General features: G+C 45.8%; 1 protein-coding gene across 1 annotated transcript in view; it reads right to left on the bottom strand.

Annotated features, from left to right (window-relative positions):
• LOC139226189 (protein HEATR9-like) overlaps nt 1-24,850 on the bottom strand; it is a 120,909-nt gene extending 96,059 nt beyond the window's left edge. The window contains exons 1-3 of the mRNA XM_070856821.1: nt 24,746-24,850; nt 19,028-19,182; nt 17,395-17,521 (exon numbers count right to left, since the gene is read on the bottom strand). Of these exons, the coding sequence (XP_070712922.1) occupies nt 17,395-17,521; nt 19,028-19,182; nt 24,746-24,850 (387 nt within the window). The remainder of the gene's footprint in view (nt 1-17,394; nt 17,522-19,027; nt 19,183-24,745) is intronic.
• Between the last annotated feature and the right edge of the window lie 1,515 nt (nt 24,851-26,365).

Below are 26,365 nucleotides of genomic sequence, written 5' to 3'. Positions count from 1 at the left end.
TGCCAAATATTTGCATGTCTACATCCCTTTGCAGCTTTTTTGTGTCCTCCTCACAATTTGCTTTCCCACCCATCTTTGTATCATCAGCAAACTTGGCTACATTACACTCGGTCCCTTCATCTAAGTCATTAATATAGACTGTAAATAGTTGAGGCCCCAGCACCGATTCCTGTGGCATCCCATTAGTCACTGTTTGCCAAACAGAAAATGACCAATTTATCCCGACCATTTGTTTTCTGTTAGTTAGCCAATTCTTTATCCATGCTAATATATTACCCCCAACCCCGTGAACTTTTATCTTGTGCAATAACCTTTTATGTGGCACCTTATCGAACGCCTTCTGGAAATCCAAATACACCACATCCACCGGTTCCCCCTTTATCCACCCTGCTTGTTACATCCTCAAAGAACTCCAGCAAATTTGTCAAATCTGATTTATCTTTTATAAAACCATGCTGACTCTGCTTGATTGAATTATGCTTTTGCAAATGTCCCGCTATTGCTTCCTTAATAATGGACTCCAGCATTTTCCCAACGACAGATGTTAGGCCTGTTAGTTTAACTTCGGTGGTGGGCATATTATTGGAAACAATTTTGAGGGACAGTATAAGCCTTCATTTAGAAAGACACAGATTAATCAAGGACAATCAGCATGGATTTGTTAAGGAAAGGTCATGTCTGACAAACTTGACTGAATTTTTTGACGAGGTACCAAAGAGGTTCGATGAGGATAGTGTGTTTAATGTAGTGTATATGGATTTTAGCAAGGCTTTTGACAAAGTCCCACATGGTAGACTGGTCACGAAAGTAAAAGCCCATGGGATCCAAGGCAAAGTGGCAAGTTGGATCCAAAATTGGCTCAGAGGCAGGAAGCAAAAGGTAATGGTTGATGGGTGGTTTTGTGACTGGAAGGCTGTTTCCAGTAGGGTTCCGCAGGGTTCAGTGCTGGGTCTCTTGCTTTTTGTGGTACCTATTTAGACTTAAATGTAGGGGGCATGTTAAAGAAGTTTGCAGATGATACAAAAATTGTCCATGTGGTTGACAGTGAGTAGGAAAGCTTTAGACTGCAGGAGGATATCGATGGACTGGTCAGTTGGGCAGAAAAGTGGCAAATGGAATTCAATCCGGGAAAGTGTGAGGTAATGTATTTGGGGAGGTGCAACAAGGCAAGGGAATACACAATAAATGGTAGGATACTGAGCGGTGTGGAGGAACAGAGAGACCTTGGAGTGCATATCCACAAATCCTTAAAGGTAGCAGGACAGGTCGATAAATAGTTAAAAGGCATACAAAATGCTTTCCTTTATTAGCTGAGGCATAGAATACAAGAGCAGGGAAGTTATGCTTGAACTGTATACATCACTAATTAGGCCACAGCTAGAGTACTGCGTGCAGTTCTGGTCACGACATTTCAGGAAAGATGTGATTGCACTCGAGAGGAAATTTACAAGGATATTGCCAGGACTGGAAAATTTTAGCTATGAGGAAAGATTGGATAGACTGGGGTTGTTTTCTTTGGAACAGAGGAGGCTGAGGGAAAATGTAATTGAGCTGTATAAAATTATGAGGGGCCTAGATAGAGTGGATAGAAAGGACCTATTTCCCTCAGCAGAGGGGTCAATAACCAGGTGACATAGATTTAAAGTAGTTGGTGGAAGGATTAGAAGGGAGTTGAGGAAATAAAATTTCACCCAGAGGGTGGTGGGGTCTGGAACTCACTGCCTGAAAGGGTGGTAGAGGCAGAAACCCTCACCACATTTAAACAGTACTTGGATGTGCACTTGAAGTGCCGTAACCTACAGGGCTACGGACCGAGAGCTGGGAAATGTGATTAGGCTGGATAGCTCTTTTTCGACCGGCATGGACACAATGGGCCCTACGGCCTCCCTCTGTGTTGTAATTGTCCTATGATTCTATGACACCCTATCACAGACTCTACCTGCCCATTCAATCCCCTCCCACAGCCCATGTACACTTTACTGTATAACAAAAGGAAAGGACTCTCATTTCTAAGAGCCTTTCACGACCTCAGGACGCTTTACAGCCAATGAAATAACTTCTGAAGTGTGGTCACGGTGTAATGTAGGAAACGCGGCAGCCAATTTGCACACAGCAAGGTCCCACAAACAGCAATGGGATAAATCAAAAAGCTCGACAACATCCAGGACAAAGCAGTCCGCTTGATTGGCGCCCCATCCACCACCTTCAACATTCACCCCCTCCACCACCGGCGCACCGTGGCTGCAGTGTGTACCATCTACAAGATGCACTGCAGCAACTCACCAAGGCTTCTTCGTCAGCACCTCCCAAACCCGCGACCTCTACCGCCTGGAAGGACAAGGGCAGTAGGCGCACGGGAACACCATCACCTCCACGTTCCCCTCCAAGTCACACACCATCCTGACGTGGAAATATATCGCCGTTCCTTCATCGTTGCTGGGTCACAATCCTGGAACTCCCTCCCTAACAGCACTGTGGGAGCACCTTCACCACACGGACTGCAGCGGTTCAAGAAGGCGGCTCACCACCTTCTCAAGGACAATTAGGGATGGGCAATAAATGCCGGTCTTGCCAGTGATGCCCACAGCCACAATGAACGAATTTTTAAAAATGATCTGTTTTTTAATGATGTTGTTTGAGGGCAAGGTACAAGGCAGGACAATGGAGGGAACATCCCTGCTCTGTTTTGAATCATGCCATATGATCTCCTAAGTTACTCGGTTTAACGTCTTATGCAAAAGATGGCACCTCCAACAATACTGCAGTGAAGCTGACTAAAAAACAAGAGTGCTGAGCCAAAGCTGATACCATATATGGAGAGACATGTGCTGTTCACAGATTGGGCAAGCAATCCGTTCACAAAACTCTGTCCCTTTTGGCCAATAGGAACTGTGTTCAGGCTGCATTTAGGGTTAGGGTTAGGGTCTCTGTGTCTCTCCCTCCCTTTCTCTGTGTGTCTCTCCCTTTCTGTAATATATATAGCTCCACCCAGTGGACTTCGGTGGCATTGCAACCATTGCTGTTTACAACAATAAAAAAGGAGCAAGTCACATATGACTGGTTCCTGAAGTTATCAGCCATCTTACAGGCTGTGTGTTTGTGAGGTCGTATCAAGAACATAACATTGGCGACGAAGGATAGGATAATCTGATAACCTAGCTGAAATTTTGGTTGGTGGAGGATTCAGACATAGAGACTTTGAGAGCTTCTCTGCTTGATTAGCAGCTACAAATCCAACATAAATTACAAGCACACTTGGCTAAACTCCCAGAGTTCAGATAGCTGCATCCATGGGAATAATAGGGCACCTGGGGGAGTTTCAACGTGACCGTGAAAGTTTTGGAGCATATGTGGAGTGGCTAGAAATGTCTTTCACCGCAAATAATATCATCAAAGTCCCCGATAATGAAAACCATAACCGGGTGGTGTTGGAAAGACAGCAGGCTATTTTCTTAACTGAAGCAGGGCCCGAGGTGTATGGAACACTGAAAAATTTGCTTGTGCCTGTCAAGCCAAAGGACACATCACTTGAGCAGATTCTAACTAAGTTAGAACAGCACTACAGTCCTGAGCCCCTGGAAATTGCTGAAAGTTATTGTTTCAGAATACAAGATCAATTACCTAACGTGAGTACATTGTAGCATTAAAAAAGCTATCTATTCACTGTAATTTCAGAACATTTCAGGACCAAGCATCACGTGACCGCTTTGTTTGTGGGATGAAAAATGATGCGATCAGAAGAAAGTTATTGACAACTCCTAACTTGACTTTTGATTTAGCTTGTCAGACATCTATGTCAATTGACATGGCCAACCCATATTCCCGAGAATTTTGTACATTTTCCAATCGTCAGACAACCGAGGTGAATTGCTTGCAGTTAAAAGTAAAAGGCAGTTGGGCCCCAAGGTCTCAGCAACTGTCAATGATAACAGAGCATTGAAGTCACGCACTCGGTGTCTGGGACAACACATTGCTCAAAGTTGTCCATGTGTGAAGGCAGAGTGTTTCTTCTGCAGGAAAACTGGGCATCTTGCGAAGGCATGCCAAATGAAGAGTAAACCAACTTTGAAAGCTATGAGTAGAAATCGCCAGAGACTACATAGCATGGAAGAAAAACAACAGGATGAGGAGGTTTTAGAGCTAAACGTCATCAGGAGCACGAGGGTAACTAACAGCGATTCGAAAAGTATCATCATCCACCTAGATGTTGCAGGATTCAAAATACCCATGGAAATCGACACTGGTGTATCCGTGGGTAGTACCGGAATCACTATACATCGACAAATTGCGTGATTTCCCATTGGAGAAATCCAAGTTGGAGCTGCAAGGCTACTCAGGAGAGAACATTCCTGTGGTAGGTCATATCACTGTACCGGTGAAATACAAGGATCAATTTCAGAGCTTGCGTCTCTTATTAGTGGCAGGAGACAAGCCTGCCTTACTAGGAAGAAATTGGTTGGGATCACTGAAGCGGGATTGGAGTGAGACTTTCCGTGTTGAAACAAGATTTGTATCAAAGGATGCTGTCATCAAGAAGTATCCGAAGGTGTTGTGTGAAACAGGCAGTCTGATCCAAGGCTTCAAGGCGAGTGTCAGGGTACAGAAGGATGCTAGACCGGTTTACTGCAAGCCACGTCCCGTACCATATGCACTCAAGGAGAAAGTTGAGCAATAACTCAAAAGCCTAGAGACTGAGAACATTATCTCGAAGATAGATCGATGTAATTGGGCTACACCCATTGTTGTTGTACCTAAGTCCGACAGTAAGGTAAGGTTGTGCGGTGATTATAAAGTAACCGTAAACCAGGTTCGAGAGGGTAATGTCCCCAATACATTGTCAAGTGTAGAAGATTTGTTCACAACACTGACAGGTGGTCAGATCTTCGCAAAGTTGGATATTACGAATGCCTACTTACAACTTGAACTAGATGAGGACTCCAAGTCATGGAGTGTCTTCTGCCCCTGCCATATTCCAAGGGGTGATTTTGCAAGGTATTGAAGGGGTAGTATGTTATTTGGATGACATACTAAATTCAGCACCAAATAGGCACATTCATAATAACATATTGAATGAAGTCCTCAAATGGCTAGAGAAGCACAGAGTACGAGTGTCTGCTCTCAAGTGTGAGTTATTTCAAAATTCAGTGGAGTACTTAGGGTACAGAGTAGACAAAGATGGTTTATATCCAACCAAGGGAAAGCTGGATGCAATTAGAAATGCACCCACTCCCAGGAATGTCACTGAACTTCGTTCATTCTTGGGACTTTTGAACTATTATGGGAAGTTCCTACCAAATTTGGCTACAGTATTACATCCACTGAATGAACTTTTGAAAAAACAGGTCCATTGGAAGTGGTCAAAAGAATGTGATACAGCATTCAAAGAGTGTAAAAGCAAATTGGTAGAGAGCACCATGTTAGTTCACTATGACATATCTAAGGAGATTAAGCTAGCATGTGATGTTTCTCCGTATGGAGTTGGCACAGTAATCTCTCATGTATTATGTAGTGGGGAGGAGAGACCAATTGCTTTTGCTTCACGCACTCTCAATTATGTGCAAATCGAAAGGGAAGCTTTGGCATTAATTTTTGGGGTCAAGAAGTTCCACAAATACTTGTATGGTTGTAAGTTTACCATTGTTATGGACCATAAGCCCCTGACAGCAATCCTCCATCCAAAGTCCGCAGTTCCAACATTAGCTGCAGCCCGAATGCAGAGATGGGCTTTGATTTTGTCAGCATATACATATGATATTGAATACAGACTATCAGCTAATCACATTAATGCTGATACTCTGTCTAGTTTGCCATCTCCATCACAAGTTACACCCGATAGTGAAGAAGTGTATTATTTTTCATACATTAATGAACTTCCAGTCATAGTTAAAGAGATTGGTAGAGCAACGAAACGTGACCCAGTTATGTCAAAGGTGTATAATTACATCGCAAATGGCTGGCCAAACCAGGTATCAGAGAAAGCTATTCATCCATTCTTCATTCATAAGAATGAAGTATCAGTCAATAAAGATTGTATCATATGGGGTACAAGAGTGGTTATACCTAATAAATTCAGGTCCAAATTATTAGGAGATCTTCATGACCAGCACCTGGGAATGTGCTTGACCAAGAGTTTTGCATGCAGTTACTTATGGTGGTCAAGTCTAGATAAAGATATAGAGTACATCGTCAGTCAGTGTACGACATGTCAATCAGTAAGCAAGAAACCACCATCAGTACCATTATAGCCATGGAAATGGCCTCCCAGGGTGTGGCAAAGGCTACATATTGATTTTGCTGAGTTAGAAGGACAACAATTGTTCATTGTGATTGATAGCCATTCGAAGTGGGTCGAGGTGTTTCGAATGTGGAAATTAACAAGAAGTAAAACATTGGACATTTTGCAAAGATTATTTTCTTCATTTGGCCTCCCAGAAGGAATTGTTTCTGATAATGGACCACAATTTTGTTCAGAAGAATTTGCACAATACACGAGCAAAAATGGAGTGAAACATAGCAAGGTTCCACCATACCACCCTGCTTCAAATGGTGCAGCAGAGCGCACTGTACAAATTGTAAAACGTGCCCTCATAAAACAGATGTTGGACCCAAATCCAAAGAAATGGCATTTGTCATTGGACCACAAATTGGCTAATTTTCTAATTACGTATCGTAATATTCCTCACACAACTACTGGTAGAACACCAGCAGAGTTGTTTCTCAAACGACAGCCACGAACCAGATTCTCGTTAAAACCAAACTTGGCACAGTCCGTAGAAGAGAAACAATTAAGACAGAAAGAGAATCATGCTAGAGGTAGAGTAAAAGAGTGAAGTGTGAAATTAAATCAGAAGGTGAGAGTGAAGAACCATCACCATAAATGGTTAAAGTGGTTACCAGGAAGAGTGGTGAAGATATGTGGTCCTCGTACATATTGGTCAAGATGTTTGATCATGGAACGGTTAGGTTTGTTCACATTGATCATATTTTACCTAAAGATGTGGAAGGAGTTTAAGGTTGGAATGATTCGATTATTTCTGACATCAGATAATTTTGATATAATCAGTAGCAAATCCTACATCAAATGTATTGGAAACAAGTCCAAGAGAAAGTCAGAATTTAAGTCTGAGTCCGAGTCGGGCAGACAAACAGTCTGAAGTTGTAGAGAGTCCAAATGTAAATCAAGGGCATCCCTGGAGGAAAATTTTCCTGAGGATCAGCCTAGAATGAGTCTAAGTTCAACATCATGTTTGGAAGGTTCTGTTCGAGAGCGCAGGTATCCTCTTTGAAACTGAAAACCAGTGGTGAAGCTTGAATTGTAAATATGGCAAAATAAAGCCATGAGCTAGAACCCCCACTTTTGTGCTTATCGCCCAAAAATGGGTGTTATTTCCGGCATGGGTGGTAAAAAAAAGTTTTTCAGATCGCCGGCTTCTCACCTATTCTCAAAACATCAAGTTTACATTTATGAAATTGGGCATTACCACGAGTGACATCAAATGGGCAGTAGCGTAACATTTTTCTGACCATCTGCTGTAAAGTGTACCCGTCCTTAGCAACGGCATGGCAACGCTTGATTCCCGCGATTCAGGAAGTCAAGGGTCACCATGACATGCGCAGAAGAGGAGACAGAGAGAGAGAGGGAGCTCAGAGGCATTGAAAGCGTGTGTGGCTGTGATGTGTGCTTGTTTGGCTGTTGTGGGAGGCACGAGGGAGATTCACCAGCAGCAAAAAACCCACGAAACACCAAGAACATAGTTGGCACCAAGTTTTTGTCCAACAAATAACATATAAAATGGAAGGGATGGAGAAGGTCCTCGAGCTGATAGCCAGGAACACTGGTGGCAGTGGGCTCCCAGTGGTCCCAGAGCGCGACATTGCACCCCAAGGTGTCACACTCCCATTGCCAACCACACATGACAGCCAGCAGCAACATCTTGCTTATGGCTCAGAGCACGCTCCCACCTCAGGACCATCCTCTCCCGTATATGCCCAAGCACAGCGCTTCGGCCATCACCCCCCCCCCCCCCCAATGAAGCATCGCCTGAAGAGCTCCTCGGCCAGGCGGCTTAGAGTCAGGAGGGAAAGGGGTAGAGGTGGGGAGGAGAAGGTGGGGGGGATGGTTGGTTTACACAGAAATATTGATGATTTCAGACTAATGTTCGATTTAAAATTTTTTATTTAACAATACCTTGCAGCACATTGGCTCAGATAGCTGCACCATTACACACTGGTGATTCCTTAACATCAAAGGGTATAATCACACTTCACTTCAATCAACATAACCTTTAACTGTCACAAAGGTGCTGCCCACCATTGATGTATGACCTACACACCATGCAGTGTGTCAGCCCTGGAAATAACACCAATGTTCTTTCAGGCAAAGCGATCATTGATGAGCTCCTGACGTAAGGCTCTTGCAGCTATCATGCCACCACGGGTCCTTTCATGCGGTCTACAGGGGGGGGGGCGGTGGCATGGCTTCAGCATCAGCCTGATTGTCTGGGCCGATGTCAGCGTGCACCTCCTCGTCCTCCTCTTCCTCTCTCTGGTGAGGTGGACTGTCAGACTCATCAGGCAATTCTTGTCCACTCCTGATAGCCAAGTTGTGCAGCATGGAGCACACCACCACGAATTGAGCTATCTGCTCAGGGTAGTATTGGAGCTCGCCTCCTGAGTGGTCCAGGCATCTATTTCAGTACTCCAATGGTTTTCTCCATGATATTGCGAGTTGCTCTGTGGCTCTCGTTTTATCGCCTCTCGGCTTTGGTGTGGGTGTCACGCAGGGGGGTCATCAGCCAGGTGGTGAGGCCATATCCTTTGTCCCCAAGCATCCAGCATTGACCTTGTGGTTGATTGTTGAACAAGTCAGATATAGTGCACTCAAGCAGGCTGTGAGCATCATGGATGCTGCCCGGAAATTGAGCATTCACTGCCAGTATAATTTGCTGGTGGTCGACAACCATCTGGACATTCAGGGAGTGGAATCCTTTGCGGTTCCTGAAAACCTCAGCATCCTGAAAAGATGCCCACATCGCAATGTGTGTACAGTCTATTGCTCCCTGCACCTTGGGGAAGTTTGCAATTCTGGAGAAACCTAGAGCCCTCTCATTCTGTGCCTCCCTGGTCATAGGGAAGCTGATCAAGTTCCTCCTGTGTGCGTACAGGGCTTCAGTGATCTGTCTAATGCAGCGATGTGTGGCATGCTGAGAAAGTCCGCAAATGTCACCAGCTGTGGCTGAAAAGAACCCGAGGCATAGAACGATAGTGCCGCGGTGACTTTGACCTCGACGGACAGTGCAGTACTGATGGTGCTGGCAGGCTGCAGATCTGCCCTTATCAGCTGGCATATCTCAGTGATAACCTTTTTGTGGAAGCGCAGTCTCCGAAGGCAGGTGGTGTCGGGCAAGTCGAGGTAAGAATGCTTCTCGTACTTGTGGGAGGTGTAATGTCTGGTCCTCCTCATCAGCCTGTCATGTCTTACATTGGGCACATAATGCAGTGCAGCGTTCCTTCGGCAACGTCGATTCTGCTGCATGTATTTGGTCACCAAGAGAGGGTGAGAAAGAACAGGTCCCATTGCAGCAGCTCTCGGTTTGCCACCGATTGCACACAAACAAGGAATGTCCCGACGAGCACACCTCTTCTATTCCATTCAGTCACTGTATGGTCAAAATGTTTTCAGAGATGTTCACATCAACTCCAATGATCTGTAGAGTACATCCAAACTCTGCCGAGGTTGAAGCACAGCAGCCTTTTAAAGGAGGTGACATGTGATCTACAACAAGGCCATAACGTTGTGATTTGTCCCGGCTCGTTCTACTTTTTGTGGGTGGTTTTTTGAGCGAACGATATTGTGGCGATATGTGTACGAGGTGGTGAAATTGACGCTGGACGATCTCCATGGCCAATGCTCTATACGACAAAAAACAGTCGCCGGGCACTAATATTGAATCACGGCGTTATTTTCGTGCGGAAAGTAACGCTGGGTGATATTATGGGCGTTGAATTTGCCCATCCTGCTGATACCGCACAAAAAAAGTGGGCGGGCGGGAATATTTTTTCTCGGAGTTAAGCCCATTGGGAAAATAACACTCGCCGATAAGTCTACTAAAAAAGCCCGTTAGTTTCCATTTTGTGCCGAAATGGGCAATATAGGGGCGTTATACGTCATTTCAGTAGTAAAATGGGCATTAATTGGGCATTAAGCAGGCAAAAAAAGTGGAGGTTCTAGCCCTAAATCTTTTGTTATGTAACACCATGCAAGTTATGTATGATGATTGTTTGTTATAATTACTTCTTCATTAAGGAGGGAGATGTGTAATATATATAGCTCCATCCAGTGGACTACTGTGGCACTGCAGCCAGTGCTGTTTACAACACTGAAAAGAGAGCAGGTCACCTGGCTGGTTCTTAAGTTATCAGCCATCTTAAAGCCAGTGTGTTTGTGAGGTCGTACCAAAAACATAATGCTTTCTCTTTCTCTTTCTCTGTGTCTCTCTCCCTTTCTATGTGTGTGTCTCTCCCTTTCTCTCTGTGTCTCTCTTCCTTTCACTTTCTCTGTGTCTCTCTCACTTTCTCTGTGTCTCTCTCCCTTTCTCTTTCTCTGTGTCTCTCTCCTTTTCTCACTGTGTCTCTCTCCCTTTCTCTTTCTCTTTCTCTGTGTCTCTCTCTCTCCCTTTCTCTTTCTCTGTGTCTCTCTCTCCCTTTCTCTTTCTCTTTCTCTGTGTCTCTCTCTCTTTCTCTTTCCCTGTGTGTCTCTCTCTCTTTCCCTTTCTCTGTGTCTCTCTCTCCCTTTCTCTGTGTCTCTCTCCCTTTCTCTTTCCCTGTGTGCCTCTCTCTCTTTCTCTTTCGCTGTGTCTCTCTCTCCCTTTCTCTTTCTCTTTCTCTGTGTGTCTCTCTCTCTTTCTCTTTGTGTCTCTCCCTTTCTCTTTCTCTGTGTATCTCTCTCTTTCTCTTTCTCTCTGTGTCTCTCCCTTTCTCTTTCTCTTTCTCTGTGTGTCTCTCTCTTTCTCTTTCTCTCTGTGTCTCTCTCTTTCTTTTTCTCTCTCTCTCCCTTTCTCTTTCTCTGTGTGTCTCTCTCTCTTTCTCTTTCTCTCTGTGTCTCTCTCTTTCTCTTTCTCTGTGTCTCTCTCCCTTTCTCACTGTGTCTCTCTCCTTTTCTCTCTGTGTCTCTCTCCCTTTCTCTTTCTCTTTCTCTGTGTCTCTCTCTCTCCCTTTCTCTTTCTCTTTCTCTGTGTCTCTCTCTCTTTCTCTTTCCCTGTGGTCTCTCTCTCTCTTTCTCTTTCTCTGTGTCTCTCTCTCCCTTTCTCTGTGTCTCTTTCCCTTTCTCTCTGTGTCTCTCTCCCTTTCTCTGTGTCTCTCTCCTTTTCTCTTTCCCTGTGTGTCTCTCTCTCTTTCTCTTTCATAGAAACATAGAAACATAGAAAATAGGTGCAGGAGCAGGCCATTCAGCCCTTCTAGCCTGCACCGCCATTCAATGAGTTCATGGCTGAACATGCAACTTCAGTACCCCCTTCCTGCTTTCTCGCCATAACCCTTGATCCCCCGAGTAGTAAGGACTTCATCTAACTCCCTTTTGAATATATTTAGTGAATTGGCCTCAACTACTTTCTGTGGTAGAGAATTCCACAGGTTCACCACTCTCTGGGTGAAGAAGTTTCTCCTCATCTCGGTCCTAAATGGCTTACCCCTTATCCTCAGACTGTGACCCCTGGTTCTGGACTTCCCCAACATTGGGAACATTCTTCCTGCATCTAACTTGTCTAAACCCGTCAGAATTTTAAACGTTTCTATGAGGTCCCCTCTCATTCTTCTGAACTCCAGTGAATACAAGCCCAGTTGATCCAGTCTTTCTTGATAGGTCAGTCCCGCCATCCCGGGAATCAGTCTGGTGAATCTTCGCTGCACTCCCTCAATAGCAAGAATGTCCTTCCTCAAGTTAGGAGACCAAAACTGTACACAATACTCCAGGTGTGGCCTCACCAAGGCCCTGTACAACTGTAGCAACACCTCCCTGCCCCTGTATTCAAATCCCCTCGCTATGAAGGCCAACATGCCATTTGCTTTCTTAACCGCCTGCTGTACCTGCATGCTAACCTTCAATGACTGATGTACCATGACACCCAGGTCTCGTTGCACCTTCCCTTTTCCTAATCTGTCACCATTCAGATAATAGTCTGTCTCTCTGTTTTTACCACCAAAGTGGATAACCTCACATTTATCCACATTATACTTCATCTGCCATGCATTTGCCCACTCACCTAACCTATCCAAGTCACTCTGCAGCCTAATAGCATCCTCCTCGCAGCTCACACTGCCACCCAACTTAGTGTCATCCGCAAATTTGGAGATACTGCATTTAATCCCCTCGTCTAAATCATTAATGTACAATGTAAACAGCTGGGGCCCCAGCACAGAACCTTGCGGCACCCCACTAGTCACTGCCTGCCATTCTGAAAAGTACCCATTTACTCCTACTCTTTGCTTCCTGTCTGACAACCAGTTCTCAATCCACGTCAGCACACTACCCCCAATCCCATGTGCTTTAACTTTGCACATTAATCTCTTGTGTGGGACCTTGTCGAAAGCCTTCTGAAAGTCCAAATATACCACATCAACTGGTTCTCCTTTGTCCACTTTACTGGAAACATCCTCAAAAAATTCCAGAAGATTTGTCAAGCATGATTTCCCTTTCACAAATCCATGCTGACTTGGACCTATCATGTCACCATTTTCCAGATGCACTGCTATGACATCCTTAATAATTGATTCCATCATTTTACCCACTACTGAGGTCAGGCTGACCGGTCTATAATTCCCTGTTTTCTCTCTCCCTCCTTTTTTAAAAAGTGGGGTTGCATTGGCTACCCTCCACTCCATAGGAACTGATCCAGAGTCAATGGAATGTTGGAAAATGACTGTCAATGCATCCGCTATTTCCAAGGCCACCTCCTTAAGTACTCTGGGATGCAGTCCATCAGGCCCTGGGGATTTATCGGCCTTCAATCCCATCAATTTCCCCAACACAATTTCCCGACTAATAAAGATTTCCCTCAGTTCCCCCTCCTTACTAGACCCTCTGACCCCTTTTATATCCGGAAGGTTGTTTGTATCCTCCTTAGTGAATACCGAACCAAAGTACTTGTTCAATTGGTCTGCCATTTCTTTGTTCCCCGTTATGACTTCCCCTGATTCTGACTGCAGGGGACCTACGTTTGTCTTTACTAACCTTTTTCTCTTTACATACCTATAGAAACTTTTGCAATCCACCTTAATGTTCCCTGCAAGCTTCTTCTCGTACTCCATTTTCCCTGCCCTAATCAAACCCTTTGTCCTCCTCGCTGTGTCTCTCTCTCCCTTTCTCTTTCTCTTTCTCTGTGTGTCTCTCTCTCTTTCTCTTTGTGTCTCTCCCTTTCTCTTTCTCTTTCTCTGTGTATCTCTCTCTTTCTCTTTCTCTCTGTGTCTCTCCCTTTCTCTTTCTGTGTGTCTCTCTCTCTTTCTCTTTCTCTCTGTGTCTCTCTCTTTCTCTTTCTCTGTCTCTCTCCCTTTCTCTTTCTCTTGTGTGTCTCTCTCTTTCTCTTTCTCTGTCTCTCTCCCTGATCCAATCAAACAGAGTCAGCATGGTTTTATGAAAGGGAAATCATGTTTGACAAATTTGCTGGAGTTCTTTGAGAATGTAACGAGCAGGGTGGATAAAGGGGAACCAGTGGTGTATTTGGATTTCCAGAAGGCATTTGATAAGGTGTCACATAAGAGGTTACTGCACAAGATAAAAGCTCACGGGATTGGGAGTAATATATTAACATGGATAATGGATTGGCTAACCAATGGAAAACAGAGAGTCGGGATAAATGGGTCATTTTCCGGTTGGCAAACAGTGACTAGTGAGGTGGCGCAGGGATCAGTGCTGGGACCCCAACTATTTACAATCTATATTAATGACTTGGATGAAGGGACCGAGTGTAATGTAGCCAAGTTTGCTGATGATACAAAGATGGCTGGGAAAGCAAATTGTGAGGAGGACACAAAAAATCTGCAAAGGGATATAGACAGGCTAAGTGAGTGGGCAAACATTTGGCAGATGGAGCATAATGTGGGAAAATGTGAGGTTATCCACTTTGGGAGAAATAATAGAAAAGCAAATTATAATTTAAATGGAGAAAAATTGCAAAGTGCTGCAGTACAGAGGGACCTGGGGGTACTTGTGCATGAAACACAAAAAGTTAGTATGCAGGTACAGCAAGTAATCAGGAAGGCAAATGGAATGTTGGCCTTTATTGCAAGGGGGATAGAGTATAAAAGCAGAGAAGTCTTGCTACAACTGTACAGGGTATTGGTGAGGCCACACCTAGAGTACTGCGTTCAGTTTTGGTCTCCGTATTTAAGGAAGGTATACTTGCATTGGAGGCTGTTCAGAGAAGGTTCACTCGGTTGATTCCGGAGATGAGGGGGTTGACTTATGAAGATAGGTTGAGTAGTTTGGGCCTATACACATTGGAGTTCAGAAGAATGAAAGGTGATCTTATTGAAACATATGGGGCTCAACATGGTGGATGCAGAGAGGATATTTCCACTCATAGGAGAAACTAAAACTAGGAGACATCGTCTTAGAATAAGGGGCCGCCCATTTACAACTGAGATGAGGAGAAATTTCTTCTCTCAGAGGTTTGTAAATCTGTGGAATTCTCTGCCCCAGAGAGCTGTGGAGGCTGGGTCATTGAATATATTTAAGGTGGAGCTAAGCCCATGAGCAGATCAGCCATGATCTTATTGAATGGCGGAGCAGGCTCGAGGGGCTAGTGGCCTATTCCTGCTCCTATTTCTTATGTTGTAACAATGGTTTGTGTGCAGACGAGACACCGTCCCACAAGAGGTATCCAAAGCTAGAGCTCCCTGGATTACTAACAAAATAGAGATTAAAATGAAGCAGAAAAAGGAGGCTTATGACAAATGTCAGGTTGATAATACAGTCAAGAATCAAGCAGAATACAGAGAGCAGAGGGGGAGAACTGGAAAAAGGAATAATAGGGTCTAAGTATGAGAATAGATTTGCGGCTATCATAAAAGGGAACTCGAAAGTCTTTGACTCTTTATATGTTTATTAAAGCAGTATGGGGCTGATTGGAGACCAAAATGGAGATCATCCTGTGGAGGCAGAGGGCATGGCTGAGTCACGAAATGAGTACTTTGCATGTGTCTTCACCAGAGAAGAGGATGCTGCCAATGTCGCAGTAAAGGAGGAGGCGGTAGTGATATTGGATAGGATTAAAATAGATAAAGGGGAGGTACTTAAAAGATTGGCAGCGCACAATGTAGAAAAGTCTCTCGGTCTGGATAGAATGCATCCCAGGTCACTGAGAGAAGTAAGGGTGGAAATTGCAAAGGCTCTGGCCATAATCTTCCAAACCTCCTTGCATATGGGAGTGGTGCCAGAGGACTGGAGGATTCAAATGTGACAGCCCTGTTCAAAAAGGGGAGAGGGATAAATCTGGCAACTACAGGCCAGTCAGCCCAGCGTCGGTGGTGGGGAAACCATCAGAGACAATAAGAAGAACCTCAACTCCACTTTCCCACCCTAACTCACATCTCTTGATTCCCTTAGTGCCCAAAAATCTATCGCTCCCAGTCTTGAATATACTCAACTACTGAGCCTCCACAGCCCTCTGGGGTAAAGAATTCCAAAGATTCACCACCCTCTGAATGAAGAAATATCTCCTCATTTCAGTCCTAAATGGTGATCCTTTATCCTGAGTCTGTGCCTCCTAGTTCTAGACACTCCAGCTGAGGCAATCCGAGACAAATTTAATTGTCATTTGGAAAAATATGGGTGAATAAGTGACAGCCAGCATGGAGTTGTTAAAGGCAAATCGGGTTTGACTAACTTGATTGAGTTCTTTAAGTAATGGACAGGGTTGATAAGGGTAATGCAATTGATGTTGTGCACATGGAGTTTCAAAATGCATTTGATAAAGTAGCACATAATCGACTTATTAGCAAAATTACAGCCCATGGATTAAATAAAGGACAGTGGTTGCATGCATATGAAGTTGGTTAAGGGACAGAAAGCTGAGAGTAGTGGTGAGTGGTTGTTTTTCAGACGAAGGGTCGTTATTAGGATCACTGCTCTTGTTGATATATATTACTAACGTGGACTTGAGTACACAGAGTATAATTTCAAAGTTTGCAGATGACACAAAACTCAGAAATGCAGTAAACAGTAAGAAGGATAGTGACATAGACTGGTGAAATAGGCAGACACATGGCAGAGAAATATAAAGTGAAACATTTTGGTAGATGTTGGATGTGTGTTGGGTGAATTAGTAGGACCATTGTTGCATTGCAGAGCAGTCGGTCTACTAACTCACCCAAGCTTGGGTTCAAACTGAGAAGATCAACCAGGGAGCGGAAGGCACCGGACCGTCTCAACTTGTAAATACAACTTGTACCAAGGACTTTGGGGGGAAATGATGTTATGTATTAACTGGGTTTTACCCACCACCAGAGGGCGCGACTGTCGGAGTCCTAATGGTCACTGGCAGACAAGTGCAAGCCGTGTATATAATGTTGGCAGCCATGTTGAATCCTCACTTTGAGAATAAATAAACTGGAGTAAGGTCATACCTGAACTAGCTCACCGTACTTAGCCTCGTGGAGCTATTCGATACTTATTAGTAGGAAGAATGAGGAGGAGCAGTATAAACCAAATGGTAGATTTTAAGGGGGAAGAGAGAAAACTTGGCAGTGTTGGCCCACCATGGTCGAATATCTTGCTCATTGCCTGGGCTCACATATGGAGAATGGCCACTTGGATGAACGCAGCCAATACTGAGCACCTTCAGGAGGGGAAGGAGAAAATGGTAAACTACAGAATACTTTTGCTATTTTTATTCCCATTTGAACATAAAAGAGGTGCATGTTAAATGGTGTCAGCCGTGGCTCTGTGCGTAGCACTCTCACCACTTGTCGTGGGTTTGAGTCCCACCCCAGGGACTTGAGCATAAATTCTAGGCTGACACTCCAGTGCAGTGCTGAGGGAGCACTGCACTGTCGGAGGGGACATTAATGAGACGTTAAACCGAGGCCCTGTTTGCCCTCTCAGGTGGATGTAAAAGATCCCATGGCACTATTTCGAAGAGTAGGGGAGTTATCCCCAGTGTCCTGGACCAATACTTATCCCTCAAATTAACATCACTAAAACAGATTATTTGGTCATTATCACATTGCTGTTGGTGGGAGCTTGCTGTGCGCAAATTGGCTGCTGCGTTTCCCAGATTACAACAGTGACCACACTCCAAAAGTACTTCATTGGCTGTAAAGCACTTTGGGACGTCCTGAGGCGAGCGGCGCTATATAAATATGAGTTGCTAATTAAATGTGTGAGATCACTGTACTCACCATCAACCTCTGCCACTTAGAGGATTGGTGCTGTGGGTAGACAGGTTTTGGTCCTTTATTTACTCTTATAACGCTTAGAAGGACGGCATAAGCTGTCACACGGAACCGACGCATGTAGTAGTCGTGCCTGAAGGATGAACAGAGGCACCATCAGGGCTCACACACAAATGATTGTGATCAGGCCAATCACAAACCCATTGCCACCCCAACCACACAGATATACGAGAGCTGAGCAGGCCCGATGGTGTAGGGTGGGATCTGACCCTCTCTATGTATAGGGTCATTTCCAAACCCCCCCCCACATTCGCTCACAACCCCGGCCCACTGAAATAATCCCAGCAGGATTCCCGCCATCGATAGGGTTGCCAACTCTGGTGGGACATATTCCTGGAGGTGTCATCACATGACCTCATGCCTCCAGTCATCCCGCCATTGGTTGCCCGGCACATCCATCCTCACGTAGCGCCGCCCCCACAATCCCGCCATTGGTCCCCCGACATGTCCATCCTCGTGGAGCCCCCCATACTCCTGCTATTGTTCCCCCGATGCATCCATCCACGTGGAGCCCTGCCCCCCCAAGCTCCCGCCATTGGTCCCCCGACACGTCCATCCTCGTGGAGCCCCCCATACTCCCGCCATTGGTCCCCCGATGCGTCCATCCTTGTGGAGCCCCCCCCCCCACGCTCCTGCCATTGGTCCCCCGACACGTCCAGCCTCATGGAACTCCGCCCCCACATTCCCACCATTGGTCGCCCGATGCGTCCATCCACGTGGAGCCCCGCCCCCACACTCCCGCCATTGGTCGCCCGACACGTCCATCCTCGCGGAGCCCCGCCTTCAAGCACTAATTCAAAAGCGAACAGACGCTTCATGAACTGGTTAGATGATCCTTGACTTGCAGTCAAATAGCCTTTAACCCCTGTCTGATTATTTTATAATTAATAAACAAAGTGTTCAAAGAAAATAAAAAGAAGACAATTCCTTTGAATGCCGCTGTGGTTTTTCTTCTGGAGTTGCTCACAGAAGTGTCCTGGACATTAGTCTTTACCCCTGGCCGATTGTGACGGGTTGGGGACCCAAATCGGGGAGACCCCTGAGGCCGAGTCACCAAATGGCCACCACAGGACACCGGCTCCAGAGCATCTCACCGTGCTGCGCCGTGCAATTCATTCACAGACTGGGGCTGACCCGTCACATTTTAACTCTAGTGTTGCCAGGGCACCGATGGCAGACATTTTACCGTACTACACGTCTGTATCTAACTTTTAATGCACCCGCTTATATTGGGAACTATATATTCTGTGTTCCGTGCCACTGCTGGTGGGAAATTCCACAAAGGTCAAGGGTCAGGGCTCGAGGGGCCGGCAGAACAGCTCCCGGACTGATTTCCCACTTCAGTTGGCTGGAGTTAGGCTCGGGAACCAGTGTAGCTCCACCAGAACAGCCTGGGAGTGTTTGATGGGACAGTGTAGAGGGAGCTTTACTCTGTATCTAACCCGTGCTGTACCTGCCCTGGGAGTGTTTGATGCTGACCCTGGGTGCAGTAAGATGGAAAGTCCCCTGTTCCCGAGCACCAGTTCAGTGTTTCGTGTATTAATGTTAATGTTAGACAAACAGTTGAATTTGCTCTTACTTGAGTTTTTTCTTCCTCTGGTCCTCGACCAGTCGTGCTTTGCTATTCCTGGTCGCACACCTCACACGGCACTGGCTGACCATGTGAGGCACTTGCTCGATGGACTCTGGGTCCTCCTTCCCCCCATACCACCTGGCTGGCAGTGGTGGGAGCACCTGTTTCAGATTGTTGGAGATAGCGTGAGATAAATGTGGGCCATTGAAAGGTAACCACTCAACCCCCAGCCCTTAAACACAGGTCAGAAATAATGGAATAAAATGCCCGTGTAACTGCACGCTCCTGGCTCCATCACCTCTCTCATTTAAGAGGGAATTGGATAAGCATTTTAACATGGAAATTATTAACGGCTAGGGGCAACAGAGCAGTGAAACTGGATTTGAGTGGCATGTGGAGCTAGCAATCCACGAGGCTGAATGGCCTCTTTCGGTGCTGAACTTTCATTGAGGAACGCCGGCACTCTCCTCCTGGGATTGGCCCAGTCTCCTCACACCTGGCTGTGTATTTTGGATATTCGGGGTCTTGGGTGAGAATCGCACCAATTCCCAGCGTGGTCCCAACACCAGCCTGGGGTCAATGGGCCTCAGGGCTCATTTGTACGAGCTGCAGACGTCAGTGGGGTCAGTCCTGGGGGAACGGTCTCCGTTGAAGATCAGGAGCAAATTGGAGTAGCAGGCTCCGCCCTATTTACTAACCGATGGAGCTAAGGGTCCTACAGACTGTGCAAACACAGGGTTCCTAGTGCCAGGCAGGCCAACAAATCACCTGTTTCCAATTCAGGTGCCGGGGCAGTTCCGGGAGTTCACAACCTGAAATTGGTCTCCTCCACTAACATTTTTAACCCAAAAGAGGCAAAATTGAGATTGAGTCTCTTCCCCTTCAACTTCATCCAAAACTCTGCTGCCCGTGCCTTAACTCGCACCAAGTCCCACTCACCCATCACCCAGTGCTCGCTGGCCGACATTGGCTCCCAGTTCAGCAACGTCTCAAATTTAAATTGATCATTGTTGTTTTCAAGTCCCTGCAAGGCCTTGCCTCTCCCTATTTCTGTAATATCCTGCAGCCCTACTGATATGTCCTTACTACACAGTATAAATGCACACGAGGCCCATACTTGAGAGAAGGTCAGTCTGTGACCTGTCCTTTATTTCTCAGCACTCAAGTGATGAAGATGGGTGGAGCTTCCCCTTTGATACCTGAAGGTCCAGGTTAGGAGTGTCTCCCACCTAGTGGTCTTTGTTCTCACAGTGTACAACTTAGGTCAGATTATACATGGGTCACAATGCTGGTTGAATACATGACACCTACAACACTTCAAGGTCCCTGCACTCCTCTAATTCTGCCCTCTTGAGCACCCCCTGATTATTATTGCTCCACCATTGGTGGCCATGCCTTCAGCTGCCTGGGCCCCAAGCTCTGGAACTCCTTCCCTAAACCTCTCCACCTCTCTACCTCTCTCTCCTCCTTTAAGATGCTCCTTAAAACCTACCCTTTTGACCAAGCTTTTGGTCACCTGCCCTATTATCTCCTTATGTGGCTCAGTGTCACATTTTGTCTAATTACGCTCCTGAGAAGCGCCTTTAGACGATTTGCTAGGTTAAAGGTGCTATATAAATACCGTTCAAGTTTTTTTTGTTGCTGAACAGTACAGTTTTGTTGGAAGCCAAAAGCCAGCCGAGGGTGGCGGAACTTCAGTAAACGCTGACAGTGAGTAGTTTTTCTTTTTTCTCTTCTATAACTGTGAGTAACCTGTTAACATTGTTGTTGCCAATTTAAGTGTATCTAAGGGTTAAGTCATGGCAGGAGAGCTCGGTCACGTGATATGCTCCTCCTGTACCATGTGGGAACTCAGGGACACTTCCGGTGTCCCTGACGACTACGTGTGCGGGAAGTGTATCCGGCTCCAGCTCCTGACGGTCCGCGTTGCGGAATTGGAGCTGAGGGTGGATTCACTCTGGAGCATCCACGATGCTGAGAATGACGTGAGTAGCACGTGTAACGAGTTGGTCTTACCACAGGTGAAGGGTCCACAGCCAGCTAAGGAATGGAAGACCAGCAGGAAGAGCAGTGCAAGGAAGGTAGTGCAGGGGTCCCCTGCGGTCATCCCCCTGCAAAACAGATACACCGTTTTGAGTACTGTTGAGGGGGATGACTCATCAGGGGAGGGCAGCAGCAGCCAAGTTCATGGCATCGTGGCTGGCTCTGCTGCACAGGAGGGCAGGAAAAAGAGTGGGAGAGCGATAGTGATAGGGGATTCAATTGTAAGGGGAATAGATAGGCGTTTCTGCGGCCGCAACCGAGACTCCAGGATGGTATGTTGCCTCCCTGGTGCAAGGGTTAAGGATGTCTCGGAGCGGGTGCAGGACATTCTAAAATGGGAGGGAGAACAGCCAGTTGTCGTGGTGCATATTGGTACTAACGACATAGGTAAAAAAAGGGATGAGGTCCTACAAGATGAATTTAAGGAGCTAGGAGCTAAATTAAAAAGTAGAACCTCAAAAGTAGTAATCTCGGGATTGCTACCAGTGTTACGTGCTAGTCAGAGTAGGAATCGCAGGATAGCGCAGATGAATACGTGGCTTGAGCAGTGGTGCAGCAGGGAGGGATTCAAATTCCTGGGGCATTGGAACAGGTTCTGGGGGAGGTGGGACCAGTACAAACCGGACGGTCTGCACCTGGGCAGGACCGGAACCAATGTCCTCGGGGGAGTGTTTGCAAGTGCTGTTGGGGAGGAGTTAAACTAATATGGCAGGGGGATGGGAACCAATGCAGGGAGACAGAGGGAAACAAAAAGGAGACAAAAGCAAAAGACAGAAAGGAGATGAGTATAAGTGGAGGGCAGAGAAACCAAAGGCAAAAACCAAAAAGGGCCACTGAATATAAAGGGGCTGTAGGGGGGGGTCAAAACTAAAAATCATGGTTTAAAAACTAGGATTAAAACATTCTACCTAAACGCATGCAGCATTCGAAATAAAGTAAGTGAGTTGACGGCACAAATCATTACAAATGGGTATGATTTGGTGGCCATTACAGAAACATGGCCAAGACTGGGAATTAAACATACAGGGGTTTCTGACGATTCGGAAAGATAGACAAGAAGGGAAAGGAGGTGGGGTAGCTCTGTTAATAAAGGATGATATCAGGGCAGTTGTGAGAGACGATATTGGCTCTAATGAACAAAATGTTGAATCACTGTGGGTGGAGATTAGAGATAGTAAGGGGAAAAAGTCACTGGTGGGCGTAGTTTATAGGCCCCCAAATAATAACTTCACGGTGGGGCGGGCAATAATCAAGGGAATAATGGAGGCATGTGAAAAAGGAACGGCAGTAGTCATGGGGGATTTTAACCTACATATCGATTGGTCAAATCAAATCGCACGGGGTAGCCTGGAGGAGGAATTCATAGAATGCATACGGGATTGTTTCTTAGAACAGTATGTTACAGAACCTACAAGGGAGCAAGCGATCTTAGATCTGGTCCTGTGTAATGAGACAGGAAAAATAAACGATCTCCTAGTAAAAGATCCTCTCGGAATGAGTGATCACAGTATGGTTGAATTTGTAATACAGATTGAGGGTGAGGAAGTTGTGTCAGGAACGAGCGTACTATGCTTAAACAAAGGGGACTACAGTGGGATGAGGGCAGAGTTGGCTAAAGTAGACTGGAAACACAGACTAAACGGTGGCACAATTGAGGAACAGTGGAGGACTTTTAAGGAGCTCTTTCATAGTGCACAACAAAAATATATTCCAGTGAAAAAGAAGGGTGGTAAGAGAAGGGATAACCAGCTTTTACAGATATATAAAACGGAAAAGAGTGACTAAAGTAAATGTTGTTCCCTTAGAAGATGAGAAGGGGGATTTAATAATGGGAAATGTGGAAATGGCTGAGGCTTTAAACAATTATTTTGCTTCGGTCTTCACAAAAACCATGCCAAAAATTGCTGGTCATAGGAATGTGGGAAGGGAGGACCTTGAGACAACCACTATCACTAGGGGAGTAGTGCTGGACAGACTAATGGGACTCAAGGTAGACAAGTCTCCTGGTCCTGATGAAATGCATCCCAGGGTATTAAAAGAGATGGCGGAAGTTATAATCTACGTTATAATATACCAAAATTCTCTGGACTCTGGGGAGGTACCAGCAGATTGGAAAGCAGCTAATGTAACGCCTCTGTTTAAAAAAGGGGGCAGACAAAAGGCAGGTAACTATAGGCCGGTTAGTTTAACATCTGTAGTGGGGAAAATGCTTGAAACTATCATTAAGGAAGAAATAGCGGGACATCTAGATAGGAATAGTGCAATCAAGCAGACGCAGCATGGATTCATGAAGGGGAAATCATGTTTAACTAATTTACTGGAATTCTTTGAGGATATAACGGGCATGGTGGATAGAGGTGTACCGATGGATGTGGTGTATTTAGATTTCCAAAAGCTTTCGATAAGGTGCCACACAAAAGGTTACTGCAGAAGATAGAGGTACGCAGAGTCAGAGGAAATGTATTAGCATGGATAGAGAATTGGCTGGCGAACAGAAAGCAGAGAGTCGGGATAAATGGGTCCTTTTTGGGTTGGAAATCGGTGGTTAGTGGTGTGCCACAGGGATCGGTACTGGGACCACAACTGTTTACAATATACATAGATGACCTGGAAGAGGGGACAGAGTGTAGTGTAACAAAATTTGCAGATGACACAAAGATTAGTAGGAAAGTGGGTTGTGTAGAGGACACAGAGAGGCTGCAAAGAGATTTAGATAGGTTCAGCGAATGGACTAAGGTTTGGCAGATGGAATACAATGTCGGAGTGTGTGAGGTCATCCACCTTGGGGAAAAAAAACAGTAAAAGGGAATATTATTTGAATGGGGAGAAATTACAACATGCTGCAGTGCAGAGGGACCTGGGGGTCCTTGTGCATGAATCCCAAAAAGTTAGTTTGCAGGTGCAGCAGGTAATCAGGAAGGCGAATGGAATGTTGGCCTTCATTGCGAGAGGGATGGAGTACAAAAGCAGGGAGGTCCTGCTGCAACTGTATAGGGTATTGGTGAGGCCGCACCTGGAGTACTGCGTGCAGTTTTGGTCACCTTACTTAAGGAAGGATATACTGGCTTTGGAGGGGGTACAAAGACGATTCACTAGGCTGATTCCGGAGATGAGGGGGTTACCTTATGATGATAGATTGAGTAGACTGGGTCTTTACTCGTTGGAGTTCAGAAGGATGAGGGGTGATCTTATAGAAACATTTAAAATAATGAAAGGGATAGACAAGATAGAGGAGGAGAGGTTGTTTCCACTGGTTGGGGAGACTAGAACTAGGGGGCACAGCCTTAAAATACGGGGGAGCCAATTTAAAACCGAGTTGAGAAGGAATTTCTTCTCCCAGAGGGTTGTGAATCTGTGGAATTCTCTGCCCAAGAAAGCAGTTGAGGCTAGCTCATTGAATGTATTCAAGTCACAGATAGATAGATTTTTAACCAATAAGGGAATTAAGGGTTATGGGGAGCGGGCGGGTAAGTGGAGCTGAGTCCACGGCCAGATCAGCCATGATCTTGTTGAATGGCGGAGCAGGCTCGAGGGGCTAGATGGCCTACTCCTGTTCCTAATTCTTATGTTCTTATGTTCTTATGTTCTTATGCCCAGTCCCTGTAGTCAACAAGCCCCTTTGATCTTTCACTGGCAATTAATTGCTTCATTTCCAGGCCGCACAGGTTAAAGCTACTTTACCTCTTTGAAAAATCGAAGTTCCTCTTTCTTCTCAAACAAGGAGATATTTGAATACTCAAGTTGAGAAATTGAGGCCGACTCGGACAACAATTCTTTCTCACTCATCCTTGAAGGCTTCAAGAAAATAACAACACAACAGCTCAAAAATAGAACAATTATTGTCCTCAATAGAATAAACTGTCCTGGTACAACACGGGGTTAGATTCAGAGTAAAGCTCCCTCTACACTGTCCCATCAAACACTCCCAGGGCAGGTACTGCACGGGCTGGATACAGAGTAAAGCTCCCTCTACACTGTCCCACCAAAGACTCCCAGGGCAGGTACAGCACAGGGTTAGATATAGAGTAAAGCTCCCTCTACACTGTCCCATCAAACACTCCCAGGGCAGGTACAGCACAGGTTAGATACAGAGTAAAGCTCCCTCTACACTGTCCTATCAAACACTCCCAGGGCAGGTACAGCACGGGTTAGATACAGAGTAAAGCCACCTCTACACTGTCCCATCAAACACTCCCGGGGCAGGTACAACACGGGTTAGATACAGAGTAAAGCTCTCTCTACAAAGTCCCATCAAACACTCCCAGGGCAGGTACAACACGGGTTAGATACAGAGTAAAGCTCCCTCTACACTGTCCCATCAAACACTCCCAGGGCAGGTACTGCACGGGGTCAGATACAGAGTAAAGCTCCCTCTACACTGTCCCATCAAACACTCCCAGGGCAGGTACAAGAGCTAGTTACAGAATAAAGCTCCCTCTACACTGTCCCATCAAACACTCCCAAGGCAGGTACAGCATGGGTTAGCTGCAGAGTAAATCTCGCTGTAGTATGCAAAGTTCATACACTAACCGTTTTAATCTTCAGTAAGGTTACTTCGAGGAAATGGGATGTAAGCTGAGGACATTAAACTGGTCCGAGTTGTTCACGGGTAATCCTACAGAGAAACAGCGAGAAATATTCAAAGAAGTATTTGGTACAATACTAGACAGATACATTCCAGTTGTACAGCAACCATGGGCAATATATGAGGTGAGACAACAACAACAACTTGCATTTATATAGCATCTTTAACTTAGTGAAACATCCCAAGGCGCTTCACAGGAGTATTATGAGATTTATAAGTTTGACACCGAGCCACATAAGGAGAAATTAGCGCAGGTGACCAAAAGCTTGGTCAAGGAGGTGTGTTTTAAGGAACCTCTTGAAGGAGGAAAGAGAGGCGGAGAGGTTTAGGGAGGGAGTTCCAGAGCCTTGGGCCTAGGCAACAGAAGGCACGGCCACTAATGGTGGACCAATTATAATCAGGGATGTTCAAGAGGACAGAATTAGAGGAGCGCAGACATCTCGAGTGGCGGGGGGGGGGCAGGGGGTGGTGCTGAAGATTACAGAGATAGGGAGGAGCGAGGTAATGGAGGAATTTGAGAATAAGGATGAGAATTTTGAAATCGACGCGTTGCTTAACCAGAGGCCAATGTAGGTCAGCGAGCACAGGGGGTGATGGGTGAGTGGGATTTGGTGCGAGTTAGGACACGGGCAGCCGAGTTTTGGATCACGTCTAGTTTACGTAGGGTAGAATGTGGGAGGCCAGCCAGGAGTGCATTGGAATAGTCAAGTCTAGAG

This window comes from Pristiophorus japonicus, chromosome 16 (genome assembly GCF_044704955.1).
Source record: "Pristiophorus japonicus isolate sPriJap1 chromosome 16, sPriJap1.hap1, whole genome shotgun sequence".
NCBI lineage: Eukaryota > Metazoa > Chordata > Chondrichthyes > Pristiophoridae > Pristiophorus > Pristiophorus japonicus.
The sequence above is the reverse complement of the archived record's forward strand: the minus strand, read 5'-3'. Positions and strand labels throughout refer to the sequence as shown.